The sequence below is a fragment of the Ranitomeya imitator genome, chromosome 1, assembly GCF_032444005.1.
Source record: "Ranitomeya imitator isolate aRanImi1 chromosome 1, aRanImi1.pri, whole genome shotgun sequence".
NCBI lineage: Eukaryota > Metazoa > Chordata > Amphibia > Anura > Dendrobatidae > Ranitomeya > Ranitomeya imitator.
The window spans coordinates 135,477,455-135,502,771 of NC_091282.1; the positions used below are offsets into that span (position 1 = coordinate 135,477,455).

General features: G+C 44.4%; 1 protein-coding gene across 5 annotated transcripts in view; it reads left to right on the forward strand.

The window, feature by feature from the left end:
- XRCC4 (X-ray repair cross complementing 4) overlaps positions 1 to 25,317 on the forward strand; it is a 534,234-nt gene that overhangs the window by 92,652 nt on the left and 416,265 nt on the right. For all 5 annotated transcript variants that reach the window (XM_069751244.1, XM_069751220.1, XM_069751236.1 and 2 more), the window contains exons 2-3: positions 638 to 782; positions 13,707 to 13,897. In XM_069751244.1, coding sequence (XP_069607345.1) covers positions 644 to 782; positions 13,707 to 13,897 — 330 coding nt within the window. In that variant the 5' untranslated portion in view covers positions 638 to 643. The remainder of the gene's footprint in view (positions 1 to 637; positions 783 to 13,706; positions 13,898 to 25,317) is intronic.

The following is a 25,317-nucleotide window of genomic DNA, read 5'->3' on the forward strand; positions in this document are numbered from 1 at the left end:
ACCTATGGATCCGGGCATCATTTCAAACTATGCGGCATCATTTTAGAAAAAGACATACCTGGCTACAATCTGGCGGCAAGGCCCTGAATCATACTGTCTGGGATCGAGGCAGCATCAATCACAGGTTCCCTTTAAGGTTAAATATGGCTAGTAATCTGCAGGCTGCTTGGTTAGCTCTGTGGGAGAATAGTTCTGCACCACGCACATACAGGACTGCTAGTACAACTGACAGGTCCTTTCCTCCTCTTGGCAACCTATGCACTAATCTTTCCATAATCGTAATCTCTCACTCCCGTCCTAGACATACTCCAGAAGACGAAGTATGAAAATATATGAGACAGTGGGTGACTACGGAAATGGAGCTAATGAATTTGGTTTGATTGTGAGGAGTGAAAGTCTTTTTTATGAGATCTATTATTTTGACTGCTATGAATTTATTGATTTTTTAACTTCCAGCATGCCTTCCCATACAGATGAAAGTGTAACAGGATACTCCTCACAGGGGCTCATTAATCACATCTGGTTGCATTATGTCTGACACATACACAGGGGATGATGTTCTTTTGTCATTTTCCCAGTAGCTCCTGTAACTTCATTTTTTGATTTCTTTTACATTTACTTATTTTACTTTTTATAGTTCAACATGGAGAGAAAAGTGAGGAAAATCACAGTTGCATCGAAACCAGAAGCTTCGTACTTTCTCCAGATTGGATGGGAGAGCGAATTAGACAGTGGATTTAATGTCACGCTCTGTGATGGACATGATGCATGGATCGGTGAAGGTAAATTGTGTGAAGACTTTCCATATCTTTCTTACAACATTTTGTTCATCATTCTCCTCCATGACTCATGATTACTGAAAGCCCCTCTCGCATGTGTTGCACTTTACTTAAAGATTAGTTAGATTAGATTTAGAATTTTCACTGAAATTCCCCAGAAAATCTGGCACATTAGGATGCCACCAACACATGCAGTGGCAAAATTGTTGTGCATCCGAACATACAGGACTTACTAAAGTACCATTCCTATGGTGTGCAACCATTAATAAATTGCCCCCTCGTGCCAAAAGTCGGGATAACATCTATCTAAACTTTGTTTAGGGCATTCGATTTCTGGAGCAGAGAAAATCAGTAAGGCTATGTTTCCACGTTCAGGAAACCCAGCACGTTGGGCGCAGCGGATACCCCGCTCCGCCCAAAGCGCCGCCCCCTGTTGTACACTCAGTGATTCCGTATGTGTTCATTGAGCACATGCGGAATCACCGCATCGTATTCATCGACTGTGGAATTTATCTTGCGAAGATGGAGCGTCGCCGCTAGATAAAAGGACAAGCTGCGGTCTATAAAAATGCACCGCATGTCCGGATACGCAGGGCCGCCGGATGCGGCTGTGCGCACATAGTGGAGACGGGATTTCATAAAATCCACTCCACTATGCTGTAACATATGGATGCTGCGGATTGGACGCTGCGGCTGTACCCAGCGTCCAATCCGCAGCAAATTCTGATGTAATCCGGCACGTGGAAACATACCCTAATACATAATGTAAGAATGCAGGAAGTAAGGTCCTGTATGGCAGATATGTGTCACCGAAGTGGTAGGGCTCGGTAATCTAAAGTCTTTACCAGTAAAACTAGGTTGATTGATTTGACTGGAGTTTGGGTCCCAGATTGGGATGATCGTTCCCATATTCCAGCTTGGTGGCCTAATAAAAAGTACCTGTGTTAGCTCAGCAGAGTGGGGTTGTGCCGGAGCTGAACAGAGGTGTGTTTATTCGGTGAACGCATTTGAACTGCTTGAGCTGATTCTACCTGGAATTAGGAATTAGCTAGTGTGCTCGGATATCATGTTATCTTGGGCATTATCGTGTAATATGTTTTAGTCCCCGAGGCTGTATGGTTTGCTGCTGTTAGATACCCACAAAACATGCGGGGATTGCCTAACAAACACAAAACATGCAGCCGTAGGGACTTATACATATTAATCAAGCAATCCCGATACTAGGATAACACCCTAGCATGCTTGTATAACACGGTATCCGAGCACACTCGGTCATCAGTACCTGGAGTCCTAAGACTGGAGAGGCTGCTACAGTTACTATGTTTCATTGTGCCTGAAGAAAGGACTGTTTATGTTATTCCTGTGCACTGGAGAAAAGCTGTTTTTGTTTTGGAGCTGTAGAGTTTATGCAGCTAAACCTGGATACTGAATTTTTCTATGGCTGAAAAAATGCTGCAAAAATGCGCACAGAAGTGCAGATTTAAAAAAAAAAATAAAAAACAATGCAGTTCTCAAATTCAGCAAGTGTACGAGAGTTCTGAAATCTCATAGCTTTGGTTGGTACTTTAAAACTCAGCTTCTTATTTGCATAAAAAAACGCTGCATGTGAACATAACCTAAATGTTCAGCAAGTGGAGTATATTTTTTTTTTCTTGGTGATGAAGATCAAATTTTGATCAAACATTGAGGAAAAGGAGGGTCAGCTCATTGATTGTTTCCTCTACTGGTTTGTTTAAACAACGCCTTTCTTAGGCTACGTTCACATTAGCGTTGCGCCGCTGTGCGTCGGCGACGCAACGCGCGACGCACGCTAAAACGCGCGCAAAAACGCGCGCGTTTTGCGACGCGTGCGTCGTTTTCCGACGAAAATCGGACGCACAGAAAATGCTACATGTAGCGTTTTCTTGCGTCCGACGCTAGCGTCGGAAACGACGCACGTGGCGAAAAACGCCACCAAAACGACGCACGCGTCCCCTATGTTAAACATAGGGGCGCGTCGCCGCTGCGTCGCCGCTGCGTCGCCGGCGCAACAGCGACGCACATTGGCGGAACGCCAATGTGAACGTAGCCTTAGAGCATCCAGTATCGCCTGTACCTTTGGTAGATGACTACCCTAGTCTGAGCTGATGGCCACATTGTAATCGAGGTAGGCTGCGGAATACATCTTATGTGGAGCTAGGAACTGATCCATCGCCCTCCAGAAGGTGGTTGAGGCCCTCTGAAATCTGAAAGGCATTCTGGTGTATTGAAAACACCCATCAGGTATAGAAAAGGTCGTATTCTCCTTGGCACTCTGGGACATAGCGATATGCCAGTAGCCCTTCGTCAAGTCGAGGGTGGTAATGTACCCCACGGGTTCAAGTCTCTCAATGAGTTCATCAACGCGGGGCATCAAATATGCTTCAAATTTGGACGTGACACAAGGTGGCTATATGTTCAGGATTGTGACATCGAAAACATACCACATCATTAACGACAGACTTTGGAGGACCCTGTATGGGATTGAGATGTCCCACTTTTGTGGCTCCAGACCCCCTCTGTGGTGAGCCCATTCCACTTTGGGTAACCAGTAAAGGGAAATGACGATGTCTGGTTTCCCGAGGGATTTCACCCTTCAAATATGGCGCCAGCACTTCTGCTTACTGCTGGCGGAAATTTCTCCCAATCCGCCACCATCTCAAAAGCTATGAGGCTTCCACATCATCCCCGGGGTCATTGCCTGCACGGCTCTTGGGGGGTGGGGAAGTTAACCTGCCCTAGATGCCACTTACCAGAAGCTGCTTATGTTGTTGCTGCTCCCACCGCTGTTGTTGTATTTGCTGTAGCAGTAGCTTGTTCATCTCTTGCTGCTGCATCTGAACCAGGTGTTTGATTATGTCCTCCTTGCTGTTGGAAGACTCTCAGTGGCTGCCGGCCTATACCCAGGACATATAAAGTTCTCCATAGCAGCTACATGTGTTCCTGGAACGTTGCCCGCATTCTCCACCATCTGTGGTAGATTGGCTTACTCAGCATAAATCAGTGCAGGATGTAACAAAATAAACATAGCCTTTCAAGCATAACTGCAAAACAAAAGATAAGTTATAGCAAGTCCATATGCTTGCGGAATTCGTCCTCATATTATACAGTACATTAAACTTCAGCCCCCACTAGAGCTCCAGACTGAAGACTTTCTTGACAAAGGTCTTCGGACCGAAACGTTGCCACAGGAGGCAGAATAAATATGTGAGCTGCTTTTCACTATCCGGTGTGGCGCTGTCCTTTTCTTCAGTTTGGATTTGGATGTTCTGTCTGGGATGGACCCCCTGGTGAGGACGTGCGCCCCGATGTCCATAGAGACTATATAATTATAGGGTGCGGCTTTACTGCTTTCTTTGAAGACTTTCTTGCCTCCAATCACACACCAAGAAAGAAAACTCAGTGGCTGGATGTATAACCTATCGGACCCCACCCTTGTGGAGGAGATATGCTCAGTGGCCGTCCCACCCATCACTTATAGACACTCACAAAAAACATACTGGAGAGAAATTTCTTGGTTTCACATCACGGACGATAGCAACCTTTGGGAAACATATCTCCCCTAACATACAGTACAGACCAGAAATTTGGACACACCTTCTCATTTAAAGATTTTTCTGTATTTTCATAACTATGAAAACTGTACATTCACACGGAAGGCATGAAAACTATGAATTAATACATGTGGAATTATATACTTCACAAAAAAGTGTGAAACAACTAAAATTATGTCTTATATTCTAGGTTCTTCAAAGTAGCCACCTTTTGCTACCTATTTCTAGTGTGTGTGATAGGATTAGGGATTGCGGTCAGCAAAGTTCCAACTTCCCAGAGCTTGTCCTGTAAGTTTAATCATCAGGTCATTCCTGGTGCTCCTAACCACCAGGTCATAACAGAGAGCAGACATGATGTCAGAGACTGCGGACAGACAGTCAGTGGTGTTGTGTAGTACAGCAGGAGTAAGGCCAGGGAATGACGTGTATAGTTGTGTGTCGTCGGCATAAAGATGGTACTTAAAGCCAAATCTGCTGATGGTCTGTCCAATTGGGGCCTTGTAGAGGGAGAAGAGAAGGGGGCCAAGGACTGAGCCCTGGGGTACCCCGACAGTGAGAGGAAGAGGAGATGAAGTGGAGCCAGAGAACAGAACACTGAAGGAGCGGTCAGAAAGATAGGAGGAGAAACAGAAGAGAGCAGTGTCCTTAATGCCAAGTGACTGGAGCCTAGAGAGTAAGAGAGGGTGGTCAACAGTGTCGAAAGCTGCAGAAAGATCGAGAAGAATGAGCAGAGAGTGGTCACCGTTACATTTTGCTGTCAGAAGGTCGTTGGTCACTTTGATGAGTGCAGCTTCTGTCGAGTTTAGGGAGTGGAAGCCGGACTGTTACGGGTCTAGGAGTGAGTGAATGGAGAGGAAACGGGTAAGGCGGGAGTAGACTAGGCGTTCCAAGAGTTTAGAGATGAAGGGGAGATTGGAGACCGGTCTGTAGTTGTTTGTGCAGGATGGGTCGAGGGTGGGTTTCTTTAGTAACGGAGTAATGATAGTGTTTGAAGGGGGACGGGAAAATGCCTGAGGAGAGTGAGAGATTAAAGATTGTAGTTAGGTGAGTAGTGATGACTGGAGAGAGAGACTGGAGGAGATGAGAGGGAATGGGGTCGGTAGAGCATGTAGTTGGATGAGAAGAAGAGAGGAGCCTGGAGACTTCTTCTTCTGTGATGGGATCAAATGCGGAGAGTGAGCCAGGGGAGATGCAGGGAGGGATGGGAGTCACTGAACTTGGTGATTGGGAGCGGATGTCCTGATGGATAGTGTCTATTTTCTCTATAAAGTGGGAGGCCAGGTCATCAGCACAAATGTCTGTGATAGGGGCTTGTGCTTTTGGCCTGAGGTGGGAGTGAAAGATGTCAAAAAGTTTCTTTGGGTTGTTGGATATTGAGGAGATCAGAGTGTTGAAGTTAGTCTGTTTGGCGATGTGAAGGGCAGAGTTATAGGTTTTTAACATAAATTTGAAATGTATGAAGTCTTCTGGTGTGCTAGTTTTCCTCCATAAGCGTTCAGCACTACTAGAGCATCGCTGGAGAAATCAGATTTGTGATGTGAGCCAGGGCTGTTTTATTCTGTGTTTGGAGGTTCTGAGGGTGAGGGGAGCTACTTGGTCTAAGGTGCTTCTAAGAGTGTCATTGTAGTGGTGTACCACCAGATCAGGACATGAAAAAGTGGAGATTGGGGACAGTGATGAGCGTAGGGAGTCTGAAAGTGTAAGAGGGTTAATGGCTTGTAGATTTCTGACTGAATGGTAGGTATGAGGGTGCTGGGGTGAGCGAGGATTTGTGAGCATGAAGGAGAGAATGTTGAGGTCAGAGAGGGGAAGCGGTGAGTTATTTAGGTAGGAGATTGAACACAGCCAGACAAAGACCAGGTCAAGGGTGTTACCGTCCTTGTCTGTCTCAGAGCTTGAGAGCTGTGAGAGGTCGAGTGAAGTGGTTAGTGATAGAAACTGGTATGCAGATGTAGAAGTGGGGTTGTTTATGGGGATGTTGAAGTCTCCCAGGATAAGGGTTGAGAGTTCTGAGGACATGAAGTGCGGCAGCCAGGCAGAGAAATAGTCCTGGAAGTTGGTGGGTGAGCCTGGGGGACGGTATATCACCGCTACTCTGAGGGAGAGGGGACGGAAGAGCCTAATGGTGTGGACCTCAAAAGAAGGGAATGAGAGGGATGGAGTTGGTGGGATGACCTGGAAGGTGCATTGTGGGGAGAGAAGTATGCCGACTCCACTACCAGGTCTGTTTGTGGGTCTTGGGGAATGGGAGAATTGTAGGCCACCATGGGAAATGGCAGCAGGGGAGACCATGTCAGAATCCTGGATCCAGGTTTCAGTGAGGGCCAATAGATTTAGAGAGTTGTTCAGAAAGTAGTTGTGCAGGAAAGGAAGCTTGTTACATACAGACCGGGGATTCCAAAGGGCACAATTAAAAGAAGGAGATGAGGGAGTGCAAGTAATATTAATAAGGTTAGAATGGTTTTGATATGAGGTAGGGTAGGGGTTGATGTTTTTGGATGGTGGACCGGGGTTGGGGGAGATGTCCCCTGAAATCAGTAGGTGTAGGAAGATAAAAAGCAAGAAGTTTTTGGACTTTTAAGAAGTTTTTTTGTGCAGAATGCTTTGGCAAGATGGACTGAAGTTTTTCAGGAAGGTGAGAAGTGCATGGGTGCTGTACATGGGAGAGGGAAGTATAGAGAGACTGACGTATATGAGTTGTGATGGAGGAGGGATTGGTCGGTGAAAGTGGAATGCAAGGGAACATAGGAGGATAGCTATAAAGCACATGGATAGAAGGGAGAGCAGAGTGTGGGTTACCTGACTCCTGCCCTGACTAGCTGCCATGGAATAACTGCTATAACTTGATGCTTAGCTAATGCAATGCTTTGCTGAATGCGTGCGACCCCACACATTCGTGCACCCCTAAGAATAAATCTAAATTTATAGGCCCCCAGTGCAGGGAGAGGACAGCGGGATTATGGGAGCTGGTTACTTATAAATTAGGGACAGCTGCTCAACACATCCTGGTGAGGATAGATGATCAAAGATGCTGTCCTGATAAAAACATCTCTATATTAACACCTCTTCTGTGATAAGTATCTTCAGAGACCCCACCCCTACAACAGTGAGTACTGAAAACCATGTAACTTATGATGAATTCTAGCACAGGAGATGAATGACATGAAATTACCTTTCAGGGTGCTAGCTGACACACAGAAAATCATTGCAAAATACAGAGACAGTCAGGATCCAGGGAAAGCTGGGGATAATTACTGCATACCATTCAGGGTGTTTGCTGACACACAGAAAATCATTGAAAAATACAGAGACATTCAGGATCCAGGGAGAGCTGGGGATATTCACTGCATACCTGTGAGAAGAGAGGAGAGGAGATGGATATTAGTTCTTTGCAATGGAATAACTGCTATAAGTTGATGCTTAGCTAATGCGATGCTTTGCTGAATGCGTGCGACCCCACACATGCCTATGTATAACCCCGCCCACATAACTGATTGGCTGCTTTTTGTGCACACTGTGCATAGGCAGAAAGCTGGCAATCAGTGGTGAGTTTGTGGTTGGACTACCTGGCAGCAGGTTTATCAGTCCTCTAATTATATTTTCCTGCTAATAAAATGGTGATTAACTCAAAATTAACCCCTTCCCGACCTGTGACACAGCGTATGCGTCATGAAAGTCGGTGCCAATCCGACCTGTGACGCATATGCTGTGTCACAGAAAGATCGCGTCCCTTCAGGCCGGGTGAAAGGGTTAACTCCAATTTCACCCGGCCTGCAGGGACAGGGGGAGTGGTAGTTTAGCCCAGGGGGGGTGGCTTCATTTCAAAAGTCACTACTTCCCTTCTGAGCCCCGACGTGTGCCCAAACAGTGGTTTACCCCCACACATGGGGTATCAGCTTACTCAGGAGAAACTGGACAACAACTTTTGTGGTCCAATTTCTCCTGTAACCCTTGGGAAAATAAAAAAATCTGGGCTAAATAATTATTTTTGAGGAAAGAAAACGTATTTATTATTTTCACGGCTCTGCATTATAAACTTCTGTGAAGCACTTGGGGGTTCAAAGTGCTCACCACACATCTAGATAAGTTCCTTTCGGGGTCTAGTTTCCAAAATGGGGTCACTTGTGGGGGGTTTCTACTGTTTAGCCACATCAGGGGCTCTGCAAACCCAACGTGACGCCCGCAGAGCATTCCATCAAAGTCTGCATTTCAAAACATCACTACTTCACTTCCGAGCCCCGGCATGCGCCCAAACAGTAGTTTACCCCCACATATGGGGTATCAGCGTACTCAGGAGAAACTGGACAACAACTTTTGGGGTAAAATTTCTCCTGTTACCCTTGGGAAAAAAAAAATTGCAGGCTACAAGATCATTTTTGAGAAAATAATTTTTTATTTTTATTTTCATGGCTCTGCGTTATAAACTTCTGTGAAGCACTTGGGGGTTCAAAGTCCTCACCACACATATAGATTAGTTCCTTTGGGGGTCTAGTTTCCAAAATGGGGTCATTTGTCGGGGATCTCCAATGTTTAGGCATACAGGGGCTCTCCAAACGTGACATGGTGTCCGCTAATGATTGGAGCTAATTTTCCATTTAAAAAGCCAAATGGCGTGCCTTCCCTTCCGAGCCCTGCCGTGCGCCCAAACAGTGGTTTACCCCCACATATGGGGTATCAGCGTACTCAGGACAAACTGGACTGCAACATTTGGGGTCCAATTTCTCCTATTACCCTTGGCAAAATAGGAAATTCCAGGCAAAAAATCATTTTTGAGGAAAGAAAAATTATTTTTTATTTTCATGGCTCTGCGTTATAAACTTCTGTGAAGCACCTGGGGGTTTAAAGTGCTCAATATGCATCTAGATAAGTTCCTTGGGGGGTCTAGTTTCCAAAATGGGGTCACTTGTGGGGGAGCTCCAATGTTTAGGCACACAGGGGCTCTTCAAACGCGACATGGTGTCCACTAACAATTGGAGCTAATTTTCCATTCAAAAAGTCAAATGGCGCGCCTTCCCTTCCGAGCCCTGCCGTGTGCCCAAACAGTGGTTTACCCCCACATATGAGGTATCGGCGTACTCGGGAGAAATTACCCAACAAATTTTTTATGATCCATTTTATCCTATTGCCCATGTGAAAATGAAAAAATTGAGGCAAAAATAATTTTTTTGTGAAAAAAAAGTACTTTTTCATTTTTACAGATCAATTTGTGAAGCACCTGAGGGTTTAAAGTGCTCACTATGCATCTAGATAAGTTCCTTGGGGGGTCTAGTTTCCAAAATGGGGTCACTTGTGGGGGAGCTCCAATGTTTAGGCACACAGGGGCTCTCCAAACGCGACATGGTGTCCGCTAACGATGGAGATAATTTTTCATTCAAAAAGTCAAATGGCGCTCCTTCCCTTCCGAGCCTTACCATGTGCCCAAACAGTGGTTTACCCCCACATGTGAGGTATTGGTGTACTCAGGAGAAATTGCCCAACAAATTTTAGGATCCATTTTATCCTGTTGTCCATGTGAAAATGAAAAAATTGAGGCTAAAAGAATTTTCCAAAATGGGGTCACTTGTGGGGGAGCTCCAATTTTTAGGCACACGGGGGCTTTCCAAACGTGACATGGTGTCCGCTAAAGAGTAGAGCCAATTTTTCATTCAAAAAGTCAAATGGCGCTCCTTCCCTTCCAAGCCCTGCCGTGCGCCCAAACAGTGGTTTACCCCAACATATGAGGTATCAGTGTACTCAGGACAAATTGGACAACAACTTTCGTTGTTCAGTTTCTCCTTTTACCATTGGGAAAATAAAAAAATTGTTGCTAAAAGATCATTTTTGTGACTAAAAAGTTAAATGTTCATTTTTTCCTTCCATGTTGCTTCTGCTGCTGTGAAGTACCTGAAGGGTTAATAAACTTCTTGAATGTGGTTTTGAGTACCTTGAGGGGTGCAGTTTTTAGAATGGTGTCACTTTTGGGTATTTTCAGCCATATAGACCCCTCAAACTGACTTCAAATGTGAGGTGGTCCCTAAAAAAAATGGTTTTGTAAATTTCGTTGTAAAAATGAGAAATCGCTGGTCAAATTTTAACCCTTATAACTTCCTAGCAAAAAAAAAATTTTTGTTTCCAAAATTGTTCTGATGTAAAGTATACATGTGGGAAATGTTATTTATTAACTATTTTGTGTCACATAACTCTCTGGTTTAACAGAATAAAAATTCAAAATGTGAAAATTGTGAAATTTTCAAACTTTTCGCCAAATTTCCGTTTTTATCACAAATAAACGCAGAATTTATTGACCTAAATTTACCACTAACATGAAGCCCAATATGTCACGAAAAAAAACAATCTCAGAACCGCTAGGATCCGTTGAAGCGTTCCTGAGTTATTACCTCATAAAGGGACACTGGTCAGAATTGCAAAAAACGGCAAGGTCTTTAAGGTCAAAATAGGCTGGGTCATGAAGGGGTTAAAGCAAGCTAGTAAATGACACATCCCTGGAATCAGGGCCCCTGTCTCTACATTATGCTGCCATCAGATTAGGTGACGAGAACCTGGTGACAGATTCCCTTTATGTAAGAAAAAAAAGTCCCCTAAGACGGAGATTGATATTCTGTTGCTATCCAGATTATATGCATCTCCTATTGGCTAACCACAGCCTTGGGAAATTTCAGGATGAGACCTAAAAGGATTTTTAATATCTTGTATTTTCTTCTTCAGTTAAGGACACAGTACAAAACATGTATGTGTATATATATATTCTTGTGGTAACTCGTTCTGTTATGCAGGAATAAAGATCATTATTTTAACCTATGGGATCCTTAGTGCTGAATATATTCAATTTACAGTTAGTGGATACTGTAGATCCCAAAAGTAGAAGTTTGGTACAGGTCTGCTAGGTACAACCATATTGTATTTAATCATACTAGCTATCATGGGCAGCATGACCTACCCACAGGGTCATGTAAAGCGACATGGAATACATGGCGCTATAAAAAATGTATAATGATAATAATAATAACTTTAGGTTTAGTTGCTGTGTCTCGGATTGATTAACAGATCGATGTTCCAATACAGAGATATGGAGAGACCAGTGGTCATGCCCGGTTCTTTCTATTCTTTCTACAACAAAAAAAGATAGAAGAATGCACTCAGTTATTTGATGCAAAGTATCCAATGAGCTTTATTGTAGCACAATTCACAGGCCAAGAAGTAACGCATTGGGTGCAGAGGTGACAATTAAAAAGTTTGAACACACACGGGTCTTTTTGACTATTGCCGCTGTTATAGTATGTAGGCGTTGAATATGCTACAGAAAATAAGTTAAAATAATTAAGGAACTTTGCATATACCATAATTTGGCCAATTCATGTACGTCCAACAGCCAACGACAAGGCGACCCTCTCTGCTGGCACCCTAACCTAACATGATACCTCTTACGGGCTAAAAGTCTTGAATAATATGGGCAGATAGGATCAAGCTCTGATTAAAGGGAATCTGTCACCTACTTTTTCGTATATAAGCTTCATACACCGCCATCAGGGGCTTATCTACAGCATTCTGTAATGCTGTAGATAAGCCCCGGATGTAACCTGAAAGATGAGAAAAACAGGTTATATTATACTCATCTGGGGGCGCGGTCCGGTCTGATGGCATCGCGGTCCGGGGTCTCCTCTCTTCATTGCGGCTCCGACGCAGGCGTACTGATTTGCCCTGATGAGGGCAGAGCAAAGTACTGCAGTGCGCAGGCGCTGAGCTTCTCAAACCTTTGCTGGCCCCTGCGCACTGCAGTACTTTGCTCTGCCCTCAACAGGACAGATAAAGTACACCTGCGCTGGAGCCCCGACAAGAAGAGGACGTCATCGTATAAAGTTGGGAGGCGCTGGACTTGGACTGCGATGCCCATCGGACCGGACCGCAGCAGGACCACCCCTGGGTGAGTATAATCTAACCTCTTTTTCTCATCTTTCAGGATACATCGGGGGCTTATCTACAGCATTACAGAATGCTGTAGATAAGCCCCTAAAAGGCTGTGGCCGCAGCTTATATACAAAAAAGTAGGTGACCGTTTCCCTTTAAAACCACCATAGGCTGATGGATGGAGTGCTCAGTCAGAAGGTGTGTATTACAATTATCAAAAGACTGACCGTCACTACCAAACAGAAAGTCAAGTCAAGCCTTCTGACTGAGCACTACGGCAGTTTTAAGCAGAACTTGATCTGTGACCCAACAGAGAGGGTCGCCTTGTCGTTGGCTGTTGGGCACACATGAATTACCCAATTTTTGCTCTAAGTACCTTCGGTTTTTAACTTCTTTTCTTAAACAGTAATGCAATTCCAATTTCATGTACTTCATGTCTGTATACTATAGCGTTTAACAGGGTGCAGCTTTAATATGATACATATAGAGTGGCTCTCTTAGCTTGCACCTGGTCACATTTGACTTTCTGTTTGGAAGTCGGGTCAGTCCTTTGATAGTGGATATGTACCGTGCTAGTAGTGCCGTGGAAGAGCCGTGCTACTAGTGAGATATATGCCCACCATCTTGTCAACAGCAATGGTTTTGAAAAGGCCCAAGAGGCTCGAAACGTTTTATATTGTCACCTGTTTTCGACCAGCGTGTTGCTGCTTGGCCTGCTCAGTGGGCGCTGTGCATCACATTACTGAGTGCACAGTGGCTTTTTCACCTTTATTAGACCAGAGTCATCATTCGCACCTCCAATGTCCAATCTCACTGGATACGGGTCTTTCTGAATACATGCCGCAGTTCTATGTCATGGGTGTTTCATGTAAGAAGATGCGCGGTGCGTTGATGAAGCCAAGGCAAGACCTTAGGGTTGGTCGCATCCAGTGTTATACCACCGTTTTACACAAAGCGACAAATCTGACATTTTATGGAAGAGCATATTGCTATTCAACAGCAACTACGCTATGGTGGTGCTTTAGAGGAGAAAATCCAAGTGACGTTTTTTTTCTTAAACCTGTGGCTGAAATGTTTGCTTTAGCTGTACTGCGTGCAGTGATTGTAAGAGGTTGTAGGCTACACAACATCTAATAAGAACATGTCCGCCTCGTTACCTCCTGCTGTAAATTGCAAATAGTTCTCCTTCCAGGATGGAAATGATTTCAGTAGGAGAATCATGGCGCTTGGTGATGTACGTTGCAGGGCATTTCGTGCTTTTCTTCTGATTTGGGAAATGATTGTGGTGACCACTGAGAAATAATAATTTCAGGGCCCCATGTACTTAGAACATAATGGGGAAAAAGCAATCCTAAATGTCGCTGTATCCTAAGCCAAATATCACATTACACGCTCTTCTGCTTTCATTGTCTGGAGTGCGTAGCGCTAAATGTGCTTTTTTTTCTAAAAGTTTCCAAGGAGGACTTGTCCAAGGAAGCTGCAGATATGGAGATGAATCATTCAAAGTACATGGAAGAGTTAAAAAAAGCCTTAATCACTGCACCGCAGACTGGTAGCAAGTACAGCTTTGACCTTGTGAAGGATGAAGAAAACCCTGAAATGTATTGTTTTACATATGAGAAAACTTTAAATGCTATTTCGGTGAGTACAAAATGTGATAATACTGTTAGTAGTTAGCTGAGAATAGATAGTCATCATGTATAAAACAGGAATGTTTATTAAAGGGAATCTGTCACCAAGTTTCTACTATATAACCTGATTTCAGAGATGTATCACTTACTGTGCTGCTTGCTGTAGTTTTGATAAAATCATTGTTTTATCAGCAGGAGATGATGTAAATCTTCTGCCATGCAGTCCACCATAGTCATGAGCTCTGTAGAACTGCAAAACCACCACTAGTTAGCAGCTTTCTGCCTATGCACAGCATACACACAAAGCTGCCAATCAGTGATGTGGATGGGGTTATACAGAGCTCAGCATTCAGAGCACTGCTAGATCTGCCGCAGATAAAACAGTTTTTAATCAAAACAGAAGAAGGAAGCTGTAAAGGAAGTTTAACATCTCTGGAATAAGGGTCTCTTCCCCTACATCATTTTCTCCTCAGATGCGGTAACAAAACACCTAGTGACAGATTCCCTTTAAAGTGTGTATCAGTCATATTTAGTGGCTAACATGCTCTCTGGCACATAACAGAAGAATCTGCTGCTGCCGATAAACATTATTATTATTATGTTGTGATTTAATAGCTGCGTAACAAATCTAGTGGGAATAGGTGCTATACAGCAGTGCTTCCCGGCCGCCGGCTTCAGAGCCACGTGTCCTTCGGCCCTCTGCATGCGGCTCCTTGGTTGTTGGCAGCTTCAGAATTACTTAGGCACCATTGACCCCAGGGGTTGTCGTTACAAGGCTGACACCGGATCGAACCATATGGTAATAACCGGATCCTCAATAAGGCTCTTATTACCTATAGTAGCCACTTCCTTCAGTTCTGTCATGTCAGGTTTTGTGCTATTACAGTAGCACTTTGGGAATGTTCACGCTTATATTTTAGTTTAGTTGTTTCTTTTTATTTGTATTAGTTGCAGATTGTTAAGAACTACACTGTGTGCAGAATTATTAGGCAAGTTGTATTTTGATCACATTATTATTATTATTATTTATTGTTATAGCGCCATTTATTCCATGGCACTTTTCATGTAAGGAGGGGTATACATAATAAAAACAAGTACAATAATCTTAAACAATGCAAGTCATAACTGGTACAGGAGGAATGAGGACCCTGCCCGCAAAGGCTCACAATCTACAAGGGATGGGTGAGAATACAGTAGGTGAGGGTAGAGCTGGTCATGCAGCGGTTTGGTCGATCGGTGGCTACTGCAGGTTGTAGGCTTGTCAGAAGAGGTGGGTCTTCAGGTTCTTTTTGAAGGTTTCGATGCTTTCGATCACATGATACCTTTTATACATGTTGTCCTACTCCAAGCTGTTCAGGCTTGAGAGCCAATTACCAATTAAGTAAATCAGGTGATGTGCATCTCTGTAATGAGGAGGGGTGTTGTCTAATGACATCAAAACCCTATATAAGGTGTGCATAATTATTAGGCAACTTCCTTTCCTTTGGCAAAATGGGTCAGAAGAGAGATTTGACGGGCTCTGAAAAGTCCAAAATTGTGAGATGTCTTGCAGAGGAATGCAGCAGTCTTGAAATTGCCAAACTTTTGAAGAGTGATCACCGAACAATCGAGCGTTTCATGGCAAATAGCCAACAGGGTCGCAAGAAGCGTGATGGGCAAAAAAGGCGCAAAATAACTGCCCATGAATTGAGGAAAATCAAGCGTGAAGCTGCCAAGACATTTGCCACCAGTTTTGCCATATTTCAGAGCTGCAGCGTTACTGGAGTAATAAAAAGCACAAGGTGTGCAATACTCAGGGACTTGGCCAAGGTAAGGAAGGCTGAAAAACGACCATCTTTGAACAAGAATCATAAGATAAAACATTAAGACTGGGCCAATAAATATCTTAAGACTGACTTTTCAAAGGTTTTATGGACTGATGAAGTGAGAGTGACTCTTGATGGGCCAAATGGATGGGCCAGAGGCTGGATCAGTAAAGGGCAGAGAGCTCCAATCAGACTCAGATGCAAGCAAGGTGGAGGTGGGGTACTGGTATGGGCTGGTATCATCAAAGATGAACTTGTGGGACCTTTTGGGGTTGAGGATGGAGTGAAGCTCAACTCCCAGACCTACTGCCAGTTTCTGGAAGACAACTTCTTCAAGAAGTGGTACAGGAAGAGGTCGGTATCGTTCAAGAAAAACATGATTTTCATGCAGGACAATACTCCATCACATGCCTCCAACTACTCCACAGCGTGGCTGGCCAGTAAAGGTCTCAAAGAAGAACAAATAATGACATGGCCCCCTTGTTCACCTGATCTGAACCCCATAGAGAACCTGTGGTCCCTCATAAAATGTGAGATCTACAGGGAGGGGAAACAGTACACCTCTCGGAACAGTGTCTGGAGGCTGTGGTGGCTGCTGCACGCAATGCTGGTCGTAAACAGATCAAGCAACTGACAGAATCTATAGATGGAATGCTGCTGAGTGTCATCATAAAGAAAGGTGGCTATATTGGTCACTAATTTTTTGGGGTTTTGTTTTTGCATGTCAGAAATGTTTATTTCTAAATTTTGTGCAGTTATATCGGTTTACCTGGTGAAAATAAACAAGTGAGATGGGAATATATTTGGTTTTTATTAAGTTGCCTAATAATTCTGCACAGTAAGTTACCTGCACAAACAGATATCCTCCTAAGATAGCCAAATCTAAAAAAACCCCACTCCAACTTCCAAAAATATTAAGCTTTGATATTTGAGTCTTTTGGGTTGATTGAGAACATTGTTGTTGATCAATAATAAAAATAATCCTCTAAAATACAACTTGCCTAATAATTCTGCACACAGTGTATATTGGATTCTTTCCCTTTGTTGTCTGGCATCTGTTCGGCACATCACCATAGAGGTTGGCTTTTGTGGCAGTAAGCGAATGGGGTCGGCTATAAGCTTTTTTGCGTTGGGTGTAGGAACTTTAAAGTGTTCACCAGTCTGAGACTGCCCAGTTATGTAAGAATACAGAGGGCAGGCGTAGACTGATGATTTTCCTAAGGCTGTGTGCACACGTTCCGGATTTTTCGCATTTTTTCACAACCAAAACGCTTAAACAAAACGCTTTAAAAACGCATACATATGCATCCCATCATTTATAATTGTTTCCGCAATTTTTGTGCACATGTTGGCTATTTTTCTGCAAAGAAAAAAGCATGCGGAAAAATACGCAGCATGTTCATTAATTTAATAAATTTAATGATCCAAAATGCCGATAAGTGTCCCTAATAGCGGCTAATGGACCCATCTCTCCAACAAAAGTCAGATCCGGTCTGCTAGGCTCCTGCCAGGTAGAGCCCCCCACTGCCCCCCATTGCTGTGAAAGCACAAGATCTCGCACATTGAATGAAACCGGGGGCGGATTATAACAGGGTCAATCTGGGCGGTAGCCCATGGCCCAGCAGTGTGGGGGGCCCTGGGCTACCTCTCAGATTGCCCACCACCATCAGGGCATTACTGCCCTGACTGGCGTATGGACCCGGTGGGCAAAGGGGGCCCGCATCGGGCCCCGTCTCATCTGCTCACCGGGCCCCTACCGGCGCTGCGGCAGTTTCACCTTTTGACGTGCGGGCGCGCGCACGCACGTCAATAGTTAACAACAGCCGCCAGCCAATTGGAGGCTGGCAGTTGAAGTCGGCCGCAGGCGCAGCGCACACGTCGCCGGCGTCTGACGTCATTGTGAGTCGCCGGCGAGTGTGCGCTGCTGGAGGGAGCTTGGTCCCAGGGATTCTATATGATCTACCGGAAAATGGCGTTAGGGAACTTTTGAAGAATGGACCAGTTCCCGGATGTACTACTAGGACCTGCACGGGATGTGTCTTCAATGTATATATTTACCAGTGTAAATGTGTTATTATGACCTATACAATCTAGCATGTATGCCTAGTTCTCAATCCTTGTAACTGTGTTTAGCTATTTTGACATGGTTATCTAGCAGGGTTCTTTTTCCCTGTGGGTATCATGTGATTGCATGTCAGTAGCTGTATCTATTTATTTATTATTTTCTTTTATTTTTATATATTTTTTTGTTTCATATTTTGATAAATAGAGCATTCCGCCCAAGCTGTCCTTTATTATACTGCGACTGTGAGCGCTCTAATTATAGCGTTACAGTCATGGTCATATGGGGGCGTTTGGATGCACTACTGGGATACAGTGCGTCCTCGCTAGTTTCTCCTGTACCCCTGCGGTATTTTTATTTAAGGTATTGTAGTTTATGATTGACGTAACCATTGGATGTGAGACTCCAAATGGATACATAATCCTAGTCCCTATTAGTTTCTGATTTTTGTCCATGGTATTCCTTCTAGTGGAACAACCCCTATTCCTAGGTAAACTATGACGTTCTTTGGTAGTTGTTATGCCTCTGCGTGTGTATGGAGGAATGTAATGTGCCCTGGCCAGGGGAGTGTGATATGCGCGTGCGCATGGTGCTGGAGAGCTTGTGGCTAGGACGCTAAACTGTTGCCAGGGCCCATCACGGCTGTGGATGTGGTCCAGGCAGCGCGCCGTCTTGGTGGGCGGGTGCAGCAGGCCTCCTGTGATTTGAGTAGCTATTGGTTCGCACGGCGCATGCGCAGACCCCTTTGATCCTGGCTACGTGGGGAAAAGTTACCAACGCTTGCGCAATCGACTCGGCAACACGCTGAGAATCTCCTGTGGTGTCGCCATTGTTCTGCACACCTGGTAGGTGTTTTAATTAATTATATGTGTATTTATACTTGGGAACACGGCACGTCTCACATTACCGACCTTGAGGAAGACGCTTCTGAGCGTCGATACGCGTGGGTCCTAGCACTCACACAGCCCAGCAGACCCTCTGTGTTTGACATTTCCTAACCGTAGGGTGATTCCATTTTTTGAGAGGATAGGTGAGATCCCTTTTTGCCTAATGGGAGGCTTCACATGGAGGCATCAACATTATATTTTTTTCTTCTGCTGCCAGTATTAACTGGTGCACATATTGCCTATATGGGACACACTGGTCTGTATTTACTTATTTAATAGTGATCATATGGGATGCTTTGTCATTAGTATCTGTGTATATTCGGATTACATGCCTTGGTTGTATAGAGGGATTTATTTATGCCAATATATATTCTGCTGTAAAATGGCTGTTTAGTGTTGTGCTTTGTTTTGATGGTATTTCACCTGATATCTATGCAGACCCATTATCCCAGGTTCTGTTATGGGTTTTAAGTGTTTTTAAATGTTTGTGTCTTGTTCCTGAAATAAAGATTGTTTTCATATTCCTATAACTAGTGTGGTGATCCCAATCTTTCTCTGCATACACTTTCCTTTGTTGTAGTTACTAGTATATATTGTATGCAGGTGGAGATCCCCTTTTCTTTATTATAGTTGGATGGTGCCCGCTTAGTCTAGTATTGTTTATTGCTGGAGGGAGCTTCGCCGCTGGAGCGCAGGTCAGGTGAGGAGAGCTCGTTTTTTTGGGGGTTTTTTTTGCGAACGGCCAGAATGCTGGACACTGTCTGGGGGCAATATGCTGGAGTCTGGACACACTGGGGCAGATTGCAGGACACACTGGGGGCAATGCTGGACACACTGGGGCAGATTGCTGGACACACTGGGGACAATGCTGGAGAGGAGTCACTGGGGCAGATTGCTGGACATACTGGGGGCAATATGCTGGAGACACTGGGGCAGATTGCTGGACACACTGGGGACAATGCTGGAGAGGAGACACTGGGGCAGATTGCTGGACACACTGGGGGCAATATGCTGGAGACACTGGGGCAGATTGCTATACACACTGGGGGTAATATGCTGGACACACTGGGGGCAATATTGGAGACACTGGGGCAGAATGCTGGACACACTGGGGGTAATATGCTGGACACACTGGGGGCAATATTGGAGACACTGGGGCAGAATGCTGGACACACTGGGGGCAATATGCTGGACACACTGGGGCAGAATGCTGGACACACTGGAGGCAATATGCTGGACACACTGGGGCAGAATGCTGGACACACTGTAGGCAATATGCTGGACACACTGGGGCAGAATGCTGGACACACTGGGGGCAACATGCTGGAGACACTGAGGCAGATTGCTGGACTCACTGGGGGCAATATTGGAGACACTGGGGCAGAATGCTGGACACACTGGGGGCAATATGCTGGACACACTGGGGCAGATTGCTGGACACACTGGAAGCAATATGCTGGACACACTGGGGCAGAATGCTGGACACACTGGGGGCAATATGCTGGACATACTGGGGCAGATTGCTGGACACACTGGGGGTAATATGCTGGACACACTGGGGCAGATTGCTGGACACATTGGGGAAATATGCTGGACATACTGGGGCAGATTGCTGGACACACTGGGTGTAATATGCTGGACACACTGGGGCAATATGCTGGACATACTGGGGTAATATGCTGGACACACTGGGGGTAATATGCTGGACACACTGCGGGCAGGACTGGAGGCATGGGCAGAATGTATGATTGGAGACACGGGGCAGGATTGGATCATGGGGCAGGATGGATACGATGGAGACAGATGGGGCAGGATGGGGAGATCATATGGGGTAGAATGGATACTCATGAGGGCAGGATGCGAGAACATATGGCTGGAGCCAGGAATGAGATACACGGGGCCAGGATGGGGAATATTATTACCATAGGGGCTAATTAAGGGATATTATTACTGCAGTGATGCATTTATTTTATTTTTTGAGTATACTGTTTTAAATGGGGGGCGGTCCTGTTACTGTGCAGAGTTATACTATGTCGCCTTTTTTTCTTCATGTGGTGTAATGTAGAAGTTGGGAAAAATTAAGTAATGTGATTTTTTTCCTCCTAAGCACCAATCTATATTGAGTGCAAAAAGGTGACCCTGATCATTTATAATGTGGTATGCAAGCGAAGCTCAAGATAACTGTGTTATTTCCTGCAGAAACGAGCCCTGGCTGGAAGAAATGATGGCGGTCTGAAAGATGAAGGACTTCACCGGTGAGTCAGTGTTACCTATACGCTGACACTATACACTGTATACTATATACAGAGCTCCTGTGTATAATGTCACCGGTGATCACTGTATTACCTCTACACAGACACTGCATACTAAGTACAGATCTCCTGTGAATACTGGCACTTATGGTGATAGTATTGTGTTTTGTTTTTGTTTTTTTTATTACTGATCAGTATTGTAGTATTCAGTCATTATGTGGTGGTAATATGTGGTCTGGAAATGGTGTTGCAGTATTTGTCCCGTCTTATGTGCTATTTGGTCAACATGTGGTGGTAATATGTGGTCTTGACATGGTGTAGCGGTATTTGTTCCTTGTATGTGATATTATTGGTCATTTTAAAATTTGAAAAATAAATCAAAATATATGTAAATTGTATTGCATATTTAAAAAATATTTAATAGGTTACAGTAGAGTAGGGCTCGGCCAAAAGTGTCTACCGTGTAATGGTGGCGACTTACAAAATCTTTTGGCCAAAACAAAAGCTGCCAGCTATATGTGTGATCTGGTGATGGGAACTGTTAATGTGTGATAGGTGACCCCGTCGCATGACCCTGTCACATGGCACACAGTGTCTGAACAGCCCGGGGCCCTGGCTACCCTCAATCCACCCTTGAATGAAACCAGCGATGCCACAACCTTTACTAAGCAGTTACCGGCCAGTAATGATGTTACGAGACGTGTGATAGGGGCTTTGCTTTCTTCTAATGTGCTGTATACTGTAGAACACATGGCTTGGACTTTCTATATCAGACCCAGGCAGCGCATGAGTATACAGAGTTATCCTATTTCTGCGCTTCTGGAATGACTTGAGGTCCATTTACATGGATTGTCCAGCGGCACGACACAAACCCCTATCGGTAATCTTATACTGATCAGCGGTTGTTAATTTCTCACTGAGCTATCTTTACTAGATCTACTACATACTAGATCCCTCAGTGCACATAGGCTGCCATGGTTCTCGGCAGCACGAGTACTGTTTACACAGGATGATGCACCACCCAGAATGGTGACAATTTGCATTGCACAAAAGATCATTTTACCCAATGAATGAAAGTTTTGCTCATTCATTTGGTGATTGTCAGCCTGTTTTCTCAGCAAGATAATCGTGAAACAAGTATTTTTAACAACGCTTGTTCACGATTATCGTTCACTGTAAATGCGCTTTCAGTTTTTCATCTTTCTCTGTAGTGAATTAAAGAGAGCCTCTGAATAAAATAAATGCTATTTACCGGCAGATATATAGGAATTCTGTAGGTAAATAGTTTTAAATCATCTTTAGCAGACTTACTGAAAGAGCGGCTACAGGGAGAAAATGGAGTTAGATCCTTCCTGCAGCCGCTTGCTTCCAGTCATTGGAGCAATACAGTGGCTGTCATCAGTCCCGGACACATTGATTGACAGCCGACTGCACAAAGCAGACTGACAGTGGGCTGGGGAGGGAGCGGTGGCTGTTACCTCCCTGAAGACTGGCAGCGAGCAACTGCAATGAGAATATCATTTCATTCTCAATTTACTATTGTACATGCAGATAAATTGCATTTTTGGAGGTGACAAGTTCCCTTTAAACGCTTCTATTGGTACCATTCCCAGAACATAGTCACAGACTTTATTGTATGAAGATATCAATAATGCCAAGTCAGCTGTGAAGATGTCTTCAATCAACTTCCTTCTTGGCTTCCTAGAATGTTGTTTGTTGCTTGTAGTCATGGTTTATTGTATGTCGTTCTCATAGTGTGCGGTTTACCATGACCAAACAAATCCCAGCTACACAGTACATTTGGTCGAAATCCTGGGCAAGTTGCATTGTTCAGTGCAGATTGTGTCTGAATAGACCACCCTATTAGGAAATGCTGAGACCCCTTATCTAATGAATACATTAGAATGAATAGATATCATGATTAATTTGCATTGCAATTGCCTGAGTATTACATTAAAGACATTTCTAGTAGAATTCTCCATGACACAGCACATTTGGATAATCTTTGCTTAGAGCTCTGTGTTTAGTTCCTTTGTTGTTCCTTCTAGAAATGTGTGATTAAATTGACCATTGTGTTACCTAAGCGGAGTGTCCCTAGACCGGCTTAGACTACTTTCACACTGGCGTTTTTTTTTAATACGTCGCAATGTGTCGTTTAGGGGAAAAAACGCATCCTGCACAGTTGTTTGCAGGATGCGTTTTTGCCCCATAGAGTTACATTACCGACGCATTGCGACGTATTGACACACGTCACAACCGTCTTGCGACAGTTGCGCCGTGTTGTGGTGGACCGCCGGGAGCAAAAAACGTTAAATGTACAGTTTTTTGCAGCCGACGGACCGCTTTTTCCGACCGCGCATGCGCGGCCGGAAGTCCGCCCCCACCTCCCCGCACCTCACAATGGGGCAGCGGATGCGCCGGAGAAATGCATCCGCTGCCTCCGTTGTGCGGCACAACAAACGCTAGCGTCGGAATCTCGGCCCGACGCAATGCGACGGGCCGAATCCGACGCTAGTGTGAAAGTAGCCTTATTGTTAGGATTATGCGGCTGCAGTAAGACCAAGCGGTGCGCTACTGACCACTCAATTGTTCCGGCCACATGTAGCTAGCCACACTGACCGGCCCTATCCTCATTCTGTATAGGACCATAACACAGTATAGGACTATAACATTTTTTTCAATATCCTTTACCAGATTTGCGTGAATCGAATCCAAATACATTTTGATTCTGGCAAATCCAAATTCTTTGGAAAATTTGTAATGAGTTTGGTTAGGTACTAATCTGTTTGCTCCACTATGGTGCTAACTTTACCGCATGGATATTACCATATCCCCCCATATGATTCCTTGTTTTCACATAGAGATGAAAAATGTATGTTCTTCTCTGTCAGATGCTGTTTGGATTCTGATCCTCCCCATAGAAGTTAATTGAGGTTGATCCCCATGTGGTTACTCTGAGTACAGCTTTCATGTAGGAAATAAAGGTGCACCAATAGGAGAAGCAGCTTAAAGGGAATCTAGCATCTGAGAACAGCATGATGTTGGGGGCAGAAACCCTGATTCCAGTGATGTATCACTTACTGGGCTGCATAGCACAGTTTTGATCAAATCCCTGTTTTATCTACTGCGGATCTACAAGTTCTCTGAATGCTGAGCTCTGTATAACCCCACCCACACTGCTGATTGGCAGCTGGTACACTGTGTGTAGGCAGAAAGCTGCCAATCAGAGGTGGGATCAAGGTTATACAGAGCTCACGAATGTGGAGAACAACATGGCAGCAGGTTTACTAGACCTTTAGTGATAATCTCCTGCTGATAAAATAAGGATTTTATCAAAACTACAGCACGCAGCCCAATAAGTGATACATTACTGAAACTAGGATCTTTTTATTTATATATCCAGTTGCGTGCAAGAGGCTTAGGCAGGACAATCCATCTTTTTCCTGTTGTACAAGCGCTGTGGGTGCTCCTGGCAGAATACCCTACAGGGGAGGTGACATTGAGCTCGGTACACGTGGCAGGTATGGGGCTAAGTTGTGGCACTGGGTATAATTCCACTGTCCATTGCTGCGGTCTGCCTGCGTAATGGGAGATACAGAATAACATACACATTATGCAATATGCGCCCCATTACTGCCAGGAATCTCATTTACCAGCAGCTCAAACAAGGGGAGAAAGGAATCCCTTTTTTTCCCGGTGCTTTTTGTTTCCGAGATCTGAGTGTTTCTGTGGCACATGATGCCTCATGTCCCAAAAGGCAATTGCATTAGGATTGGACATAGTGCTAAAGGTTCCCGAATCGCATCCCTTTCTGGTTATTTCCCCTCGAACAGCTCTTTGTTCACATGAAGTACAATATAAATAATCCACAGGAAATGGATGGACTGTATTTTCTTATTGTTTAGATTTGTTTATTTCCTGATTCCGAAAACAAAGAAATCCAGCAGGGGGTTCAGCATATGTTTTCCATGAAGACGTGCTTACTTCAGCTCTCACCCTTCAGACCATAGGATGGTGGGGAACATACATCATCTGGGATGTCCAAACGAGAATCTGTGCCTGTATCTTTCATCCTGACATTACAGAGCTCCTCAGATGCACAACTGTCTGCGTTACCACCTCCGGAGCTCATCTCTGACACTGTCATTTCCTCACTGACTTGAGAGTTTAACTACCCACATTAACTCCTTAAGTATTGTTTGCACATTTCAAGAGGACCTGTCCGTTCTGGGAAAAACACACAGAAAGTTAAAAAAAAAGATAAAAGTTAAAGACTTTTCTGAAAAACATATTATTAGTGAATTAGATGATTTCCCACAGTGCTAAAGTGGCATGGGCTGTACTTTAATGTTACTGGCGGGAGGTAAAAATCGGGTCATATTCTCTGTAAGATACCAAGTATGGCAAATGGGAGGATGATTTTT